This window comes from Nannospalax galili, unplaced genomic scaffold (assembly GCF_000622305.1).
Source record: "Nannospalax galili isolate Female #2095 unplaced genomic scaffold, S.galili_v1.0 scaffold415, whole genome shotgun sequence".
Lineage (NCBI taxonomy): Eukaryota > Metazoa > Chordata > Mammalia > Rodentia > Spalacidae > Nannospalax > Nannospalax galili.
The window spans coordinates 1,047,428-1,067,203 of record NW_008337494.1 but is presented as its reverse complement, the minus strand read 5'-3'; the positions used below and the strand labels follow the sequence as shown (position 1 = coordinate 1,067,203).

The following is a 19,776-nucleotide window of genomic DNA, read 5'->3' as shown; positions in this document are numbered from 1 at the left end:
TCAAGAGATGTTTGAAAGAAGATCAAATGCTTGTGAAAGGCACTGGATTGGTGGTCCTAGAAACCGAAGTGTCCCGGAAGCTATGTGAGCCCGGAAATATCCCACATTTCTATTTATTTTGGCAGTTTTACTTAAAACTAGCAAGATCTGGAGTTCATGCTACAATTAAATTTCCCCAGGCACCATGAAATGAAAATTCATATTATGTTTTGATTTTAACTGGTTAAGAAAAATGGTGGTTTTCTGAAAAGTTCATTGTATGACCCTGAAATAAATACTAATGGTTCTTCATGTGGGAGAACCGGGCTAACCATTTAAATTGGAATTATTCATAGATATTATCTGAGTTGGAAGGAGTCTTAAACCACTGAGTTCTCTTCTGTCACGTGATGGAGCATCTATAATGACATCCCTGCGAAGTTTTGGGCAAGCTTCAACTCAACATTTTTGGTGATCTGAGACTCACTTCCACCTAAGGAGACTTCTTTTCTATATGGCTCTAATTTTCAGAAGTAAGTATAGTAATATCAGCTACTATTTTGATAATACTTATTATGTGTAAGCACCATTTTGAATACCTATATATCTATGTATATACACATTTATGCATATTTATATACATATATATTTTTCAGTAAGTCTTCACAAACCTATATGGGATATATTCCATTGCTACCATATTTGAGAGATGAGGAAATTGAGGTATAGATAAATAAGATAGTTTGTCTAAGAATATATAGCTAGCAAGGTAACTTTGATTTGAATTGAGGCAGTCTGACCCTACATTCTGTGCCCTTAATGATGATCTTATACTGCCTCTCCAACCTGCAACTCTCTTTTATGCCTAATATAGTTTTCAATCATAGATGATCAATAAAGTATTTTTGAGCCATTTTGTCTTGGATCATGTTTCCTTATATATCTCAATTAATTTTAAACACAATCATCAATTTGCCTTAAGAGAAATATTTGAAGGTGAAATGTGGGAATTGTAAATGTGTTTCTTCAAGAAAACACTGAGGAGATTGATAATATTCATTATGAAGTATTTAGCCAATTGCCCCCCCATTACATTGGGTCCTTGAGCAATTTCACTTTAAGCTAAAGGACATTTCAAACATAGACTTGTGTCTGCAAAGGTCTTTGCCTTTCCTCTTTTCCCTATACCTGCCTCACTAGTCTATGCCTAGGACAGGCGGAATCAATTCATCTCAACAGTGCCACTTATTTTTATGGTCTGTCTTTGTATCACCATGTGTCAGCCTATATCATTGATTTGCCAATCCATACAAGCATCCATCTGTCTATCCATCCAGTACAGTGTGCCATATATCACTAAGTCTTTGGGTATCAATACTCTAAAGGGGATTAAAGGATAATAGTTGATTATGTTTTCATGATTCCTACTGTATGGCAACCATAAGTAAGCATTCTTAGGATTGCTTTAGGGTTGATAAAACCTACTCCAAAAAGAAGTCTATTCTAATGCATAATCTGGGGCTATGTGAACTTATTTTAACTAGAAATTTCTATTTCATTTTAAAGTTCTCCTTGAATAAATTTTATTTAGTCTTTCTTTCTTTTCTTTCTTTCTTTCTTTCTTTCTTTCTTTCTTCTTTCTTTCTTCTTTCTTTCTTTCTTTCTTTCTTTCTTTCTTTCTTTCTTTCTTTCTTTCTTTCTTTCTTTCTTTCTTTTTTTTTTTGAGACATGGTCTCCATGTAGCCCCAGGCCTGGCCTGGAACTTGCTATATAAACTGGACTCGCCTCAATTTCATACAGATCCTCATGCCTCTGCTTCCCAAGTGCTGGGGTTAAAATTGTGCGCACAGCAACCCACTTTGAATTAAGTTTATAATTTAATTTAATATAAAATTTTGAATTTATGTCCTTTCTTTCCATAGGCATAAATTTTGAATTCTTTTTGCTCAGCTGTGGATACTTGAAGGGTCATTTTCAGGCTATGCTAAGGTGATATGACAGTAGTGTCAGCCTGTGCCTGAGGCTGACCCCCAAACAGGCAAATTTAGCATAACTCAGTGTCTCCTGAATAAGGTGGATGATTAGACGGCTCTGGCCTCAGCCTATCTTTCGTCTGGTCTGGTAATATAGGCTCCACTTTGCAACACACCAGCAGTAGCTTGGCTTTCATTTGGGGGGTTGGTACACTTCTTATTGAACATGAAGAACCTGGCAGAAAGGATGCTCCTTATACCAGGACTTTTTTTGAAGTAGGTTATTTGGATGAAACGTTTCAGTTGTGGATTTCAGTCACTTTATCACCCTGAAGTGTCTTCATTTGCTTGGCTGAGCACTTCCATCTTTTACCCTCCTTTAGTGTGGTAGTTCACAATTTGGATAATCTTCAAACATTTTCTTTATACTCTGTGACAACTTGTACTGATTAAATCAGGAGGCATAAAAGAGAAAGCCATCTATTGAGCTTTTCTTCACCTTCAGAAAAATCCAGCTCTCTTGTTCTTGATCACACCTTTGCTTGGGCAGAAAAACACCACATTAGGGAGAGACTTCATGTGTCCATTTCTGTCCCCTCCTTTCCTTTAGGAATTCTTTTATTGTTGACTATTTTGATTGTGTGCTCTTGTTTGCTGCCCAGAAGAAGCTTAGAAGCCAAGTACATTTTCATCTATGTCCAGTTCTCAGTATCCTTGTCTTTAAAACAAAGAGACTGAATCAAATTACTTCCAAAACCTTTTCCAGCTCTATCATAACACAGTCCTAGGGTTTTCATGGGGAAGCAGCTCATAGGCTTTCAGATAAAGACTTAGCTCTCTCTTTCTGAGAGAGAGAGAGAGAAAGAGAGAGAGAGAGAGAACATAGATAAATAGTGAACACAGATGATAGGTAGGTAGGTAGGTAGGTAGATAGATAAAGATTCTTTTCTAGGAGATATAATCAAAAGGTTGTAGTTTGACATCAGAAATTATTATTATGGACTTAATGCTATCCTCTACTCCTAAATTCATATGTTTAAGGTCCCAATTTCCAGAACCTCAAAAATATAATGCATCTAGATGTAGGTAATCAAATTAAAATGAGATTATTAATTTGACCCTCAATCCAGTAACACTGGTGTCCCTATACAAAGAAGATAATTGGACACAGAGATATATACAGAGAAAGATTGTGGAGGCACTAGAAGGAGGCCTCTGAGGGACTGATGCCTTGAATGTGGTTTAAGCCACTTAGTATGTAAACTGTGCTGCTTTGTTATGGCAGCCGCAAAAACTAATACATCTTTTATATCTGATACCAAAGTACAAAAAAAAAGTCCAGTGACTTTCCAAAGATTAGCTCACAGGCTTTTATGTAAATACTGGATGTTCTTTGGCCTAAACCCTGGACTTGACTAAGTAACATATCCTCCAATAGCATTGCAGGAAAGAAAATCTGGGAACTTCCATGACACAGTTCAGGCTTGCTGAGAATTTAGGGCTAATATTTAACTCTGAATATATATTGACACGGGCAATTTTTCTATTAAAGACTTGTACAAAATCTAACATGCATGCAAAAAATGTACTCTTTATCTGACTTTTTTACTCTGACACTTTCTGTTTCTTTTGAAGAAGTGTAAGGACCAGGGTGTGTCTTGTGGGCATGTTTTTAATGTTTCTGTTCCGTTCTTTCCACTTAGTATTTGCTGAGGCAGTCCTTTTCCATTCTTTCCACGTTTAGTAGCTACATCCCATAAAGGTCCTTTCTGCTTCTGTCATGCGCATTACGTAGCTCCGACAGGGCGGGTTCTCTTCATTTCCTCTAGAGCGGTTCCTGCTTCTCTGAGCTGCTGTTTGCTGCCCTTCCACTGTTGCCTCTGCCATTTTTCCTTTTTACCTCTGTGTTCACAGTTCCTAACTCCAGTAACCCTTTTCTACTTTCTTCTTTCCTCTGATTTGCTGAGATGCTTCTGTCCCCTCCTGTTCCCTTCCTGGGTGTGACTTTGGCCCACCTTTCCTTCTCCTTTGAGGCTTCATTTTCTTGTTTGTAGATGGAGGCTGGGACTGTAAACAGCACAAAAATAATTGCATTGAGAAAAGGTGGTTTCTCTGCTGAAGACAGAGTCTTTGACTCTGCCCAGTATGCCTGGGCTCCATGGGAAACAAGAGACAGCCTTGGTGCTGGAGATGGTTCTACAACTTAGGCATAAGACCTAACGTTCCAGAGCTTTGGGACTCACCTCTCATACCCACTTCTTCCTCAAATAGAAAGAATGAACATGCCTTTTGCCTTCAGTGCAACACTGTGGGTCTCCCTGGCCTGTGTATATCAATCAGGTTCTGAATAGCCCCCTTGCATGCCTTGAGGTAACTCACTGGGGTGACATCTCCACTAGGCCACTGTGGTTAGCCTTCAGGTTCACCAGGAAGCAGCAAAGGTGTCATTGTGAACTTTTGGATCTCTTATCTTGTGCTTTCTGCACACTGTTAGTTTTGGCTTCAAAGATTAAAACTACAAATTTACTTTTTATTTTTTAAAACATAGTTCCCCAAGAGATCTAAGTGACGGGTTTTTATCCCTGCTCATCTTCCTTCTTCCTTTCTCTCTTTTTTCTTTTACCTTTCCTTTATTTCTCCTGATTTCTACTTAAGGACGATGATTTTACTTAGGCCCTGATGTCCGTTTGTTCATTTATTCATTTGACAAGTCTATGAAGTGTCTAACATGCATCAGACGCTTTGTCTATTTCTGTACCACTGAGGTTACTTTACATTGTCATTCTTAGAAAAACGATGTCGGGCCTGGAAATTTTAATCATTAGACGTTTCTATGCATTCTTACAAACAGAAATGTTCATTTTAAGTGTTTTTTTCTTTAATGTATAGTTGTCACGGTGAATTTTAAATAACTCCCACTACTTGCACCACTGCAGAATCCCAGGACTTACAGGTTTTATTAGATACTAGGATGACTGGGAATCCCTGCCTAACAGTTTCTTGGTACAGGCATTTGGAAAATATCTTAGAGTATATGCATTAACTTACTTAATTCTGACAACAACCCATTGCATTACATACTATCATTATCACAATCTTATTGATAACTAAGACTTGCATAGGAATGTCATGTGGCCAAGAGGCCTCATGAGAAACTTGAGTTTTGCTATATTTAGTTCCCATTTTCCACCATCTTCCAATTATTAAGTTGTCCAGAGCAGTAGAAGGGATAATTTGCAGTACAGGATGATAGAAAGGATGGACCTATAAGCCATCTTGGTGGGAATGGAGCTTTCTTTTTGGCCTGTCATCCAGGAGACACACAGCCCAATTCTGATTTTCTCCTCACCCCATGTATAAAAGAGCACTCGAGAATGGCTGTGTCCCACACCCAGGGGCTTACCTTTTGAGTTTTGGGCATATCAGTGTGGCGCTGGGCACGGACAGATCGGGCAGACTTTGCAGGCTTGAGGGGCGCACAGTACATCTCCAGTCTCCTTAGATCACAGCTCCGGAAGCAGCATTCATCCACAATTCCTGTCTGAGGTGCCCTCCGACTACTGGAGCCGTAGCCTGTGGGCTTGTCTGCATGAATTAGAATGGCCTTATGTTAGACAGAGTCAGCCGTGTTCACGGACTTCCATCTAGCTCCGATGCTTCCGTTTCTATGCTTCAACTCTATAAACTTCATCCAACATGTCACGTTCTTCTTGAAGTGTGTCCAAAAATGCCTAACACCATAGATTCTTCTAGATCACAGAATCTCCTGGAGCCATACCACACTCATGAGTATGAATTCATTCACCATACATTTTATTTGTATTCTGCCCATGTTCTGCATAACCTCTAGTCAAGGGTATTGTCTACATTCAGCTCTAGCCTTATGCTAGCTGGTGTCTTTGCTGAGAGACCTAGGAAATGCTAGTTTAAAGAAAATAATAAATCAAGTTTCCCCCCCAAATTTTAAACTTACTGATTTATTTTTAAATTGACAGATAATAATTATAGGGTACAGTGTAATACTTTGGTATGTACACATATACATTGTGTAATGATCAGCTCAAGGTATGTATGCTATCCATAATCTCAAATGCTTAGGCAAGACCATTCTTTAATACATGGTGCTGGGAAAATTGAGTCTTCTTAATCTTTTTAGTAAATTGGTATAGTTTTAATACACTGTACAGCTCAATTGTTCTTTCATTTAACAATTCACTACAAAATCAGATTACCTAAGAATGAAGTTTGAAGTACAGAAAGAGATCCTTATTTTATTGATTGGGAAACTGAGACTCAGAGTTTAAATGACTTGCTCAAGGTCATTCATGTAGAAATAGGTAGAGTCAGGACTCAAACTCTGATCTACTTGTTGTCAAGTCCAAACCTCATGAAACTTAGAAGACCTTGGTGTATAATTCCAAAAAAGCCATTTAATCTCTCTAGGCCTCAGTCTATTTGTATAATGGAGTAATGACATCTTCCTTATCTGAACTGAGGAGAAGGTGAAATACTGTATCAGATGAAATAATATGTAAAGTGTCTAACACAGCACCTGACACATAACAGGTCTTAAATAAATATTAGTTTGCTTCCTTTAGGTACCTTTTCCAGTGTCTTACATCATCTATGAAAAATAAGCATTACTTGTCCAGAAGCCTGAAAACTCAGAACAGATCAATACCAATGGGAAAACGGCTTCAACTGTCACCCCAAAAAGCCTAGAGAAATCATATCTGTTTTCTTACAGAATAATGACTGGACTGGGACAGAAAGCATGAAAGCCAGAGAGAACACTGCAGTTCAAATATTCTTTGATATTTACTAATCAGTTAGACCTCTTTTCCTGACAAGTGGGTTTTGGTTTGATTTCATCTTGTTTTGTTTTGAACCATACTTTTTTTTTTTTTTTTTGTCTTTTTGAGACAGGGTCTCCCTGTAGTCCCAGCTGTCCTGGAACTCACTATGTAGACCAGGCTGGCCTCGAACTCACAGAGATCCTCCTGCCTCTGCCTCTTGAGTGCTGGGATTAAAGGCGTGCGCCACCATGCCCGGCTATTAAACCATACTTTTACTGGGTCTCAGAATTAAAGAAAAGATAAAACAAGGTTACATGGAATTTATCATGCACTTAAATTATCAACTGTTGTCATCATCGATACTTTGTTAAACCAAGTGTTACCTATACATGAGCATATAAAAGAAACAAAACACAAAGCTGTGTTATCCCTCTTGGGGTACACAACTGTCTTATCTCCCTTACCTTCTTTGGGAGGTGGGTTGCCTGGGTTCTCTCTATTGTCTAGGCTTTATGGAAGAAATTTGTCAACTACTAACCCCCAAAATCCAATTAACAATCTGACACATACTCAGTCTTAATTTCTGACTCAAGAGAGCATAACATTAAATAAAAGTTTATGATCATGTAAATAATGACTCCATGCTTAAAGATGGGGTTTTGAAAGTCAGAATTCTCATGTCTATTTTCAACTTCCTCATTGGGGGAGATCAGGCCCATGCAATGGCTCGCTACCAAATTAGTTGGCTGCCTCAGTGCTGGAGAGGCCAACGGTTCATGGCATCCTCTAAGAACCCAAATGTTTTCCTGATGTTGGCAGAGGAGTTTGGTGGCTGCTTCCTCCCATAAGGCAGGTTTATTGTCATTCTTAGGGCAGCTGGAGGGTTCATTTGTGGTCTCTCTGGGCAGGATCTTCAGCTCTCTCTGACAGCAAACCCTGTGGGCTCCTTGTGGTTGTAGGCTTTGGGAGGGATCAGGCAGTTGGCCCCTTTGGAACTTCAGTAGTGCTTTTGCTGGTCATTGGAGGGACGGCTAGCATAAAAGAAGACTCAGCTTTAGGTTGCCAGCTGGGCCCTGGTGAGTTGAGATTTAGCTGGTCCCCCAGGCAATGTAAACAATGTGCGTGTATGTTTGTGTGTGCGTGCGTGCATGCGTGCGTTTGTGTGTGTATGTGTTTTAATAATCTTGGGACTATAAATTATAGGAAAGACACAAATGTGTTTACATGGCTCCTGCTATCCACAAAGGACTTTTGCATAGTTTTGTTAACTGGCTAGCCAAACAAGACTAAGGGATACATTTGGTTTTTCTTCAGAGGTAGAGGGAAAGGAGAGGTTTTAGTCTATTTTGCTCTAGCTATACTGGTAGTAGCCTTCAGGTAATGACTGCTTTTTTGTTGAAATTATACATTTCTCATTAGGGCATAATCGGGAGTCACTTGCTTATGGAATAATAATTTGAGGTTCGGAGGTGGAATAATAGGAGTGGTTCCAGAAACTTTCAAACTTGGCTCTCTTAGGAAACAACTGATTTCACACCTCAGGCTTATGGGTTGAAAATGAAGAAGGACAGATTTTGGGACTCTCAGACTTATTTAGAACTTCCATTTCAAGCACATCTAACTTATTCCTACTTCTGAGATTCTTGCTTGCTCCAAGAGGAAGATGCCAGCCTTTATCCTGAGATAGCAGAAACCATTTCCGTGTGTTTCATGTCCTTTCTTGGTGACTATCAACAGCAATGAAAACTCTCTCCAGGTCTCTTTCATCTTATGAAATAGATAATAATTACCACAGCAAAAGTAACAGGCATACATAGTGCCTTGTTCATTGTCTTTCTTATAGGAGCTAAGTTTGATGTGGTTAGTTTTAAAAAGTAGCTGTACTTTTTAGTCCAAAGACTAATGAATTTTAGAACAGAGAGCTTTAGGACGTTCCTGTAATATTCAATAAAGAAACTAGATCTTATGTCGGTATTTGTTTTTTAGAATACTGCTGGAGTGGTGATATTCATACTTGGGTTTTTCCCATGAATCTTCAGCTACCATAATTCTAGAAGCCTGTGTTTCTTTGTCAATTCATAATAACTACAATAGACTCATTGTACTTTATATATAAATATAACAAATATTTGCCTATTGCCTTTTAAAGCTTAATTCATCCTTTGAAGTATCCTATAAGCTTGATTTCAACAAACAACCATCATCTCTCACTAATTGAGAGACCACAATTTTGGGTTAAAGTCTTAATTTTGTCTTCAAACATATATTTCTCTTTTTACCTCCCAGGATCACAGTAAAGATACTTGCTGCTATGGTCTAAAATAAGAAGCCTAACACAATATAATTTATTAGAAAGGCAATAGAGCAATTTTCCCCACCATATTTTGATACAAATAGGGATTTCAGTGACCCATAAATTACAGCTAATTTCAATCATTTGAATTTTTTTAAAAAATGAGATGGAACTAAGTGCTACATCTTTGTCTTTAAAAACTCATTATTTATTTTTGCTTCAATGGGGCAGAATAAGAATTAGCAGGTAAACAGAAAATAACATTGGCTTAATATAAGAAAAATATTTTAAAAGTGTGATGCTCTACTGACTGAACTAGAGGGAGAAGTGGGTCTGAATATGATCAAAACACATGGTATGGAATTCTCAAATCAATATAATATTAAAAACATTTTAAATGATCTGAACCAGAAAATGTTAAAGTAGACACTTTATTTGTAGTGAGCTCCCTATTACAGAAGACAGTTAAGTGAAGGCTATGCAAACATCTGCCAGAGATTCTAGATGCAAATTCCTGTGTTGGAATACAGGATGATTGCTGTGATCTTTTCTATTCCAGAGGTTCTATAAAGAATCTTTGCTGAGGGACTTGAGAGGCACCTCAACAGTTAAGAGCCCTGACTACTCTTGTAGAAGACTTGGGCTTGATTCCCAGCACCCACATGGCAGCTTAACACCTGCCCGTAACTGAAGTTCCAGGGGATCTGACGCCCTCTTCTCACCTCCGAGGGGACTGCACAACATGGGTGCACTTACATACAAGCAGTCAATACACTCATATACATAAAATAAAAATTAAAAAAACAATCTTGGCTGAACAGTCAGTTTGGTTGGAAACCACATATATTGTCGTCAAGAAAGAGGTTCAAATGTTTATAAATTGAGAAGGGAATTTATTTTTCTAATGATCATTCAAGTTCTCCAAGATGCTCAAAGCACTTTTCATTGTCTTTACTCAGGGCAAAGCAAAAGATAAGTGACTGAGATAGTTTCTTTTGCACTGAGATACAATATCAGAGTTCTATTGTACTGTCTATAAACTAACTCAACTGTTAGAATAAGCAGACATGTGTAACATTGCACAGATGTTTTTTCTTGCTGACAAAGTCTTAATACTGAAAATTTGTATATTTATATACTTATTTTTGTCACTAGTTTTGGTTCAGAGGCTTCCTAGCATGTAGACCAAAGGCTGCTTACTAGAAAAATTGACCACCATTTAACTTAGACTTTGACTCCACTATGAGTAGACATAATGTTTAGTCATAATGCATTGCTGCATTTTGAAAGTTCGCTAACAGATAGGACTCCAATGGTTAAACAGCTGGCTTCTATAATATCCGCACTTCCCTTTAAATTATGCATGGTCAGTGGAGTAATTCAATAATCTTCAGGGCAAACTTGCTAGTTACAAGGGTTTTGGCAGAATTGTGACATCATCAAAACCACACCAATTAGCTGAGTATCACATTTTGTCGTGGATGCAGGCAACTCTTGCCCCTGCATCGCTGAAGCGAGTGCAAATGCTGAGATTTAACTGGGCTCATCATTTCTAGAGAAGAGTTCTGGCCGTTTATCATGGATAAATTTATGTCACTATTGCTGCATAAATTTGTGTTTCTCAGAAGATTCTGGAAATGTAGTCGAGACACGACTTGACTTTGATTTCCTGTGAAAGTTCCCTTCTTGCATGCTGAGAAAGCTTATTTTAATTCTGTCATTGGAAGGAAGAAACATTGATTTGAAGAATCAATATTTAAATAATGACAAATGCAAACATTTTCAAAATAGGGACATACCTAGTTTTGAAGCTATGTACTTATTAGTCTCTGGGTTCTAAAGAATGAAACAATTTTCTAGAAATTTATCAATGGGAGGAGGTACCAAAGTGATCAATGTTTTCTTTTATGTTTTTTTGAAAATAGGGTGAAGAGGCAAGAAAATTCAAGTTGGGCTTGGGGAGTCTATTTCTACAAAATTCTCAATTGTGGCTCTAATAGAGAATATGAATGGGGCGTGATGCTGTACTCCTTTAATCCCAGCATGCAGGACGCAGAGGCAGGCAGAGTTCTGTGAAATAGAGAGGCTAGCCTTGTCTACATAGTGGGTTCCAGGCCAGCTGGGGAATACAGGGAGACCCTGTGTCAAAAATACCCACAAAAGAATGGAATTATCAGATAATAAAATAATCTGAATTTAACTTTGATTACCCTGAGATTGATTATACAACCAGATACCACAGGATCTGTGGAAGCCAGAACATTCCTGATAGCAGTTGTTTATTGTAGACTCTAGACATGTTGACAGTTGGATAACTCAGAATGGTTGGCTTCTTGGGGCAATTTTGTTCTGTGGGTAACCTGATCTAGTAATGATTAATTCAGTTGACATATCTTTGCATGAGATACTAGTAGAAAAGTTCTTAAAATTATATAAGATGTAAGTAATTTTGAAGTTGTCTATTGAAATTTTTTTGGTTATGAGGATAAAACCAATGGCCCAATGCATATTGAGAATACATGTCCTGCTGAGGTAAATTCCTAGTTCTATGTTTTAGCATTTTAACTCCCTTATTTCCTTTGCTGCATTGGAGGTAGGGCTTGACTAGATAACTGAGGCTGGCTTTGGTCTTTATCTCATAATCTGCAGTCTCCTGAGATTGTAGATGTGCACTATGATTCCTAGCAGCGTTTGACTTTTCCTTTTCAGGAATGGCAGTCACTGTCCTCTTTCCTGCCTTTGCTATCTTTCTATGGCAAACCATCTTCTTTCATGATTCTTCTAATATGGAAAATTATGTTAAAATACTGAATGGTTGACATTTATTGAATTCATAGGACTACATTTAATGTCTCTGATAGTCAACATTTTACCTTTCAAAAAGTGCCTATAGAAATCATACATCATTTAAATAAATTATTAAGATATACATAGTTGTGTACTTAATAAAGATATAGGAGAACAGTTTGTTACTGGACATCTCATTATGTATTTATGACAGCATGAGTGTGTACACATATGTAGTCACACATCTATCAGAGAATGAAATGAATTATCATTACTAAAGCTTTTCAAATTAGGATTTTTTTAAAAGATATTAAAATATACATACATGAATAAAATCTGGCTTATCCTTTGCTAGCTGTTCCTTTCAATTTCATACTTTTCTGTGAAAGAATCTTTCCAAGTATCCTTGGCATCTGTAAAAGTGAACACTAAGAAAATGTTCTCTTTTCTATGAACTGTGTGTCAGAAACTTTTCTTGAAAACCTATCAAATTTAGGCATTGATTTCACTTTTGGCCTGTGTTAATTTTTAATTGGCAATGTTTGCTGGTCCCACTACTTCTCAATTGGACGAGGTCATCTTTTCTAGGAATCATGACCCTATATGACCTGCCATAACCTTCACCACTCAGCAACTCTTTCTCAGATACTAAATTCCTATAACCCCAAAGACCAAAGTCTTCTTGTTACCCAATTAAGTCAATGTTTATGTATCTGGGTCTGATAGGAATGAAATAGAGCAGCATGAGGCTTCCCATCTTTCGAGATCCTCTTTTCTTTTGGAAGCCCAACTCAGGGGCAGGTGTGAAAAAAATGCCATTCAATTCCCCTTGGATTCCAAGACCAGGGAGCTAAAGCACAAAGCCTAGAGGCAAGAATGACTGAAGATTCAGAGTAGAAATATTACTGCTTTAAGACTCTGGAGAAATGGACCGACAGAGTGGGAAGCAATGTGATGTATTGCTTTAGCCTAATACAATGCCCTGGAGGATGAACATCTTGCCAGGACAGCAGAATTGACTAGCTTGGGTTTTATTCCAGGCCTTGAAGGGGTAGATGTAGCCAACAAAATTATACTTTGGCAAGAGAAATGCTTTGCTGCACAAAAATATTTTCCTAAGGGAACAGCTTGGTTTATCAACGTCTAAGGTAAAAGGTCATCAAGTGCCAAGAGGTCATTTTTGTGTCTGAGTTATTTCTATGGGGCTTTCTATATAACTTAGCTACAATTTTCTAGTTAGGCAGTTTCTCCATTTACAATGTATTTCAGAATATGAATCAGATCTGTCAGTGATATCTGTCATACCAGTGATGGAAGCAATGTGCTGTGTTGTTAAATCACAGGGTGGAGCCAAATAGGTTTAGGCTCACCTCCTATTCAACCGCTTGGATTTGGCATGGTACCAGTTTTCTAAGACTCCAAGCTTCATATGTAGAATGGACATACCAAGAATAACTCCTAGAAATGTTGTGAGGATTAAGTAAAATGTACTCAAAGTGCTTTGTGTAATGTCTGGCATGTGGTGAACTACATAAATGTTGGCTATCTGTATAATTGGGTCAAGTTGATTAACACAATGAGTTGAGCAAGTATTGACTTCCTCACTTACTGTTAAAAGTGCATTCCTTCCCCGCCTCCAACAGTTGGTTTGAAACAAATGGATTTTCTAGATAGACAAGAACTGTCTGCATTATGAATAAACTGTTCCTGTGAAAAGATATCGAAACTTTATTTTGTGCAGACTATTCCTGAGTATTCTTGAGTTGACAGTGAGGACAGATTCTTCAGTCAGGTGCAAAAAGACAATGCCATATAGGTTACTCTTGGTCCCTTGCTATCTTTGATTCCTCTTAAATAATCTATTGGTTAAAACATTGCTTTTCAGTGTCCAACTTATTTCCAAACCATCTGCAAGGTACAAGATGAGTGTGGGTGAAACATGCAGTCAGAGTGGTCTCCTCCACGTTTGAAAACAGTGTGCATATTTCTCTTCTCTTTCTCATCTTTTTTCCCTTTGTTTCTCTTTCCTTCCTAGTCTGATAGTGAAAGCCATTGCCATTCCTTTTCCTCACTGATGATTATCAGGATGAAAGCTCATGCCATGTAGAGTTCATGGTAGGCTAAGGAATTAGGTTCCAGTTTCCTCCCTTGAATAAATGAAAAATAGTTTCCTTCCCATCAGGTCTGCTTTGGGAATAAGAGTCATCAAGTATTCCATGTCACCAGGTCCACTAATCACTACTCTATCTTGGACTTGTGCCCAAATGTGTTAAAAACAGACAAGAGAAAGAATAAAAAAGGGATGTTGAGGAATCACATATATGAGTGAGTTTCAGTTCTCTGTCTCTCTGTCTCTCTCTGTCTCTCTCTGTCTCTCTCTCTCTCTCTCTCTCTGTATCACTCTCACTCTCTCATGACAAAAACCATCAGCAGTATCTGACTCCAAGACTGAAGCCTTGCCATCAGTATTATCACTTATACTTACAGTGTTATTGTTAGTTTACTCTCAGATGTGAGAAGAGAAACCTTGTGGACAAAACACAAAGCATTCATGACAAAAGGGCAATACTTCTCTTTCTGGTGTCCGAGAAAGATAAATCAGCCAAAGGGTATTAAAACACATCCCCTTTATTTTTAGTTTTACCCTAGAGTCTATCTTTTCTCTTTTCTTTGCAACTTGGCACCTCCTCTGTGTTCTCAGGGGCCCTGCTCCCCGTCAATCTCTTCTACTCAGGCCTCTGGTTTTCCTTCGCTCTGGGCACATCTGGACATTTTCCCAGGGGTGGGTGTGACAGGGTCAGGATGGCAGGTGAAAGGATGATGGCTGCCAGGGAAGTCTGGCATGTCTGAAGGGAGAGCCTTGGGGGTGGAGGCCCTGAAAAGAGAAGCATTCGGGCTTGTAGTAGGGAGTAAACTGTTGGAAGCCAGCTGCACAGCAGTAGAAACAGCCCTTGGCACTATGGCAGAAGAAGAAGCAGCCAGAGTCAGTGACAGATTGAACACACAGAGAGATAGAAGGGGGAAGGAGGGCAGACGGAGATGGTTTGGGTGTCCCAAGCCATAAATAACTGCCTGCTGTGCACTCAAATGCCAGGTGTGACATCTCTTTCACGCTGGTGTGTCAACAGTGTTGTTCTTGGATTGAATGATCCTGGGGAGTGTTTCTATAGCACTAGCATGTGCCATATGCAGAGAAGGGAGAGAAGGAAGGTAATGCAGTACATTGAGAACAGCATGGATTCCAGCTTTAGATCCTTTGTACAGATTCACAAGTTACCCAGACTTTCAGAGATCCGATTTTCTCACATGGATAGCCAAAGCTCTGGATAATGTCAAGTCCCCTTTTGAAGATATGGTTCTAAATAATGTCAGGATGTCTGTGCTACCCACTTTTCAGATCAATAATGTATACATCTGGCACATCAGTGCTTTTCCATAGTAAGCAGGCAAGGAAGAGGAGTCTGATGAGAGAACCAGAAGCGTCGTCTCTGTCAGCTCCAGTTTTGGATAGAAGTAAGTCTCACTGGCTCAGTTTAAGGACAGTCAGGATCAGTGTTGGGTTTGATAGTTAAAAATTAGAAAAATGTCAAGCTCTGCTGCTTGATTAAGGAATGAGACAGTACAATCTATGGGGATTGCAGAGGCAAGGTAGAAAACAACTGTGAGTTGGAAATTGAACAGGGAAGTCTTTAGAAAGTCATGTGTTGGAGGCATTGAAGCAATTGATAGAAACAAACTACCTTCGGATAACTCAGGTGTTAAGTTAGAGGAATGCCTCTTACTCCAGTGGAAATTTGTAAACGAGCTTTGATGTGAGAAGGATCTTTGTACAAACCCTTTTAACGGGCTTTATACTGTTACTGTTTACAATGCTTCATCTCCAGGTGAGCAAGGGGGCTCTCTGCCAAAATAGGAAAGTTATTAATATTTTTGGTCAGAATGTTTAACTTCCTGAAGGTTGGTGTGAGCCAATATTATATCTCACTAATTTCCATGTTGTCTGAAGATGGTATTTGAACCTTCTGTGAGATATTTCCTCCCTTTCAGGTGAATAGATGCAGTTTCTTTGGAAAGGTTTAACTATGCCCCATGTTATTTCACTTCTGATAATGTGGATGGGCTTCCAGACAGGCCACTGTCTATATCATTTGTACCCGACATGTGCTCATGGGACAAAATCAGGTGACAACCATTATAGCCTGATTTTTCAATTGCTCTCTCATTCTCTCTCTGTAAAATTAGCTCATGTTACTAAAAGATTTAAATGTGTAGAAGTTCTCAAGCAAGTTGGAATGTTATTCACGAAAACACCTAGCAAGTGTATAGGTCGAAGCTGAACGGTTTGCTTATAATTATACTATTTAGGAAAGCTCAGATAAAACAGGACTTATCAGACCATTATTTTGTGGAATTTTACTGCTACAATTGTTCTTTTACTCTGTAGTATTGATTGCTTAAATATAATCAAGCGACCTTATGTGTTTTCTTCAAATTCTTGCATTTTAGAATTTCTTAAGTCTTTGAACATTATAGCAAAGTCAAAGTCAACTGACTTAGTGCCCTCCCTCAAAAGAAGTAAACTCTGAATAAGAACAGAGGGAGGAAGAGAGAGAGAGAGAGAGAGGAACAAAGAGAAAGAGTTAAGTAATAGCTTGACTCTGAGTTAAATGATGTTCTCATCTTTACTTCATTTGGGACCAATATCATGCCTACATTCCAAAACTCATTAAATGCTTTTTAGCAAATATAATTATCCATCAGGAAAAATCTATGACTTTCTTAATTATTTTACTAAATTCAACATAGAAAAATATTTTGGGGTTGAGAATATTGGCTTGACAAATCACACTTTTTATTTGTATTTTTTATTACAAACTCAAACATGGAATGGCCACAGCATTCTGTCCTGGGACCTGGTCTGAGGCAATGGCCTTTTGGCCTTCTGGCCAATCACTCACTTCTGTGAATTTACTTTCTGAGAACTACACACTGTTGCCTCAGAAGTAATTTTCCAATTTATCACAAAACTTATTCACAGAATAACTTGGCCTCATTAAGAACAAGCAATGTGAGACCTAATGTGATACACAGCTGGGAAAAATCCTTTGGTGCAGAGACACTGTGCTAGCATAACTATTTGTTGGCTGTTGCATTTCCCCTGATTGCCTCCTTCTGCTCCCTGTAGCTCAGCTCTAGGTTTGGGAAAGCTCTGTGAGTACTTAGGTATAATAGAGTCTGTCCTAACCTTAATAGGAAGTAGAGGCCTAAGTTCAGAAGCAAAATGGTCTGTTCTCATACATAGTCTTGCACTAGGCAGCCTTCCCCTCAGGATCTTCATCCTCATAATCCCATACAAAGCCCCTCATCCTTGGACGAAAGAACAGTATAAAGCCCTTGAACTCTTGATGGGTGTGTTCTCTACTATCTTCACCATGACAAATACACGTGTATTTGTGTAAGAACTGCATCTATAAACCTTTAGACTAATGAGAAAAAGTAGCTCTCACGGTCTCATAGGTGTTTCCATGTAAGAGAGCTAGGAGGAGGAAAGTGAAGCATCTGGCTTTGAGTAGTAGAGTTCCGAGTGCCACACCCCCCATCACTGTGTTAGTTATGTTGTTTTTGCTGCAGTAAAATATTTGAAACAAAGAACCTAAAGGAGGCTTATGGCTTCAGAGCTTTCTGCTCATAGTTAACTGGATTCATTGACTTTAAGTCTGTGGGAAGCATCATGATAGAAAGGTATGGTGGAGAAATGTGGTTCATCTAGGAAGGGAGGGAAAAAGGGAGACAGAGAGATTGAGAGAGAGAGAGAGAGAGAGAGAGAGAGACAGAGACAGAGACAGAGACAGAGACAGAGACAGAAAGACAGTGACTATGGATAAGATATGCCCTTCCAAGTTATGCCCTGTGATCTTCTTCCTCCAACCAGGCCCTACCTCCAAAGTAGTCCATTTAACTGTGAGTTCATCAAATTCACCAATGGATTCATCCACTGATGAAGTTAGTGCCTTTATGGCCCATCACTCCTCAGTAGCATTGCAAGCTGGAAATCTAGACCTTCAGTATATGAACCTATGGGGGTCACTTCATAGTCATATCAATCAAACACTCCTGAACTGTAAGCTCAAGTCATTGAAGCTGACTTTTTAAAGAAAAGAATGATAGAAAAAGGAGGCTGATGGCTCAGAACATTCTAATCTACTTCTAAAGACTTTGCAGTTTAATCTCAAGCAACTTCTCATTATCTTTTCTGCATCTGGTTCAAGAAGATACTTAGGTCAAGGTTACTTGAAAAGTCCTAGTCTCTTCATATCTTCTCATTGAACAAGAGCTCCCGTGGTCTACTGAGATTTGCCTTTGGCAGATATTTCCTGCAGTGAGAGAGAATATGAACTGTTGGACATTCCTCATAGTCTTCAGAACATCTGTGCCTTCTTTTGCCACATCTTTTTCCTGGTACTCAAAAGGCCACAAATCACCCTTTACTTCTCTTTCCAGGTCATGGTTGTCTTAACACCCCTCTTCTGAACCAAATTCCTCTCCTGTCCTTGGCTGTGGCCCTTAGCACCCCAGGTCTCCATGTCCCCCATCTGGGTTAGTCATCTGTGGCATCTCCATAGGTGTTTCTCCCAGCTTTCTGCTCAGCCTAAAATGTTGCATTTCTCCAAATGTCAGAGCTGCTAAATAGGTTATGCTACCTGGTTTGAGGCTTAGTTAAATTCTCTAACATGACTTACACAGAGTAGTGCAGAAAAGACTTCCATGTAATCAAGAACATTTTGGAAGACTTACATGTAGAGGAATTTGATTAGGTAATGAGGGAGAAGACCCAAAGATATAATGAAAGTAAAGCCACAAACTTTTCCATTAACAGTTTTCTTTGTGACATTTAGAAAAAAATCAGTCTTTGCAATAACAGAACACCAGAAGCTTCTCTTTATTAGGTGATTTGTATTAAACTATTACTTTTCATGTAAATGTTACTTTTCATGCTTATATCTTTATAGCATGCATATCTGCTTTATGATTGTATCTATCTAACATATTAAGAAGCTGAGACTTAAAAAGGTCAAGTAGTAACTTGATGAATGTCTAGTAAATAGCAGAGCCAGGTCACCTTCCTGGGGATACCCTTAAAATGGGTAATTCTCTGGTGATAAAATATTTTTGACATGATACCATTATAGGGATTTTCAAAGCAGATAATGTGACTGTCTATGAAGGATATGGGTGAGGTCTTCTAAACTGACCCACCAACTCAAGGGTTTGAACACATGCAGTAGAAAGCTTTCTCCTGGGTGTTTTGGAGACTGCTAGAGGGAGTGCATGCTTGGATTTTGCCTTGAGACAAAAGTCTATGGACTTCTACAGCGGAAGACCTAGCTGGATACAGGTTGCTCACATTCCATTTGGTACGCTATGACCCTTTCAGCTTAAGAGGGTGGTACTCTTGCTCTGTCATATATCCAGACAATTTCATTCCCAATCTTGTTGAATTTCAAAAGTTATAACAACTTGGACAGTGAGATAGAGAAAGCTTAGCCATAACATTGATATCCTAACAAATTATCTTCACCTTATAATTTTTCCTTATTTCTTTCTAGCTACATATTATTTTGACATAGCTAGAGTCACAGCCTAAATTTAATGTAGCATTGTATTTGTTACAGTTAATATTATATTGAAAGCACTTCTCATGTTGTTACATGATCTTCATAATTATAATTTTAAAGCTGCAGAATATTTGATCAGGTAGATTTACCACCATTAGTTTCTTTAAACATTTTCATATTCCTAGATATTTGTGCCATTTCCAGTTTTATCATTGTTTTAACTAATGCAGGAATAAGTGTCTTTGTACAGCTAGCATTCTAGTCACAGTTCACTTATAAGAATAAATGATCAGAACTGGAACTGTTGAGTCAATGGATAGGATCAGACAATA

At 38.5% G+C, this 19,776-nt stretch overlaps 1 protein-coding gene across 4 annotated transcripts in view; it reads right to left on the bottom strand.

The window, feature by feature from the left end:
• The window catches only part of Igf1 (insulin like growth factor 1), a 79,033-nt gene that overhangs the window by 14,993 nt on the left and 44,264 nt on the right, over nucleotides 1-19,776 (bottom strand). For 2 of the 4 annotated variants that reach the window (XM_008832605.3, XM_008832607.3), the window contains exons 3-4: nucleotides 5,356-5,537; nucleotides 3,968-4,019 (exon numbers count right to left, since the gene is read on the bottom strand). In XM_008832605.3, coding sequence (XP_008830827.2) covers nucleotides 3,968-4,019; nucleotides 5,356-5,537 — 234 coding nt within the window. The remainder of the gene's footprint in view (nucleotides 1-3,967; nucleotides 4,020-5,355; nucleotides 5,538-19,776) is intronic. The other 2 variants (XM_008832606.3, XM_008832608.3) reach the window with 1 other exon arrangement.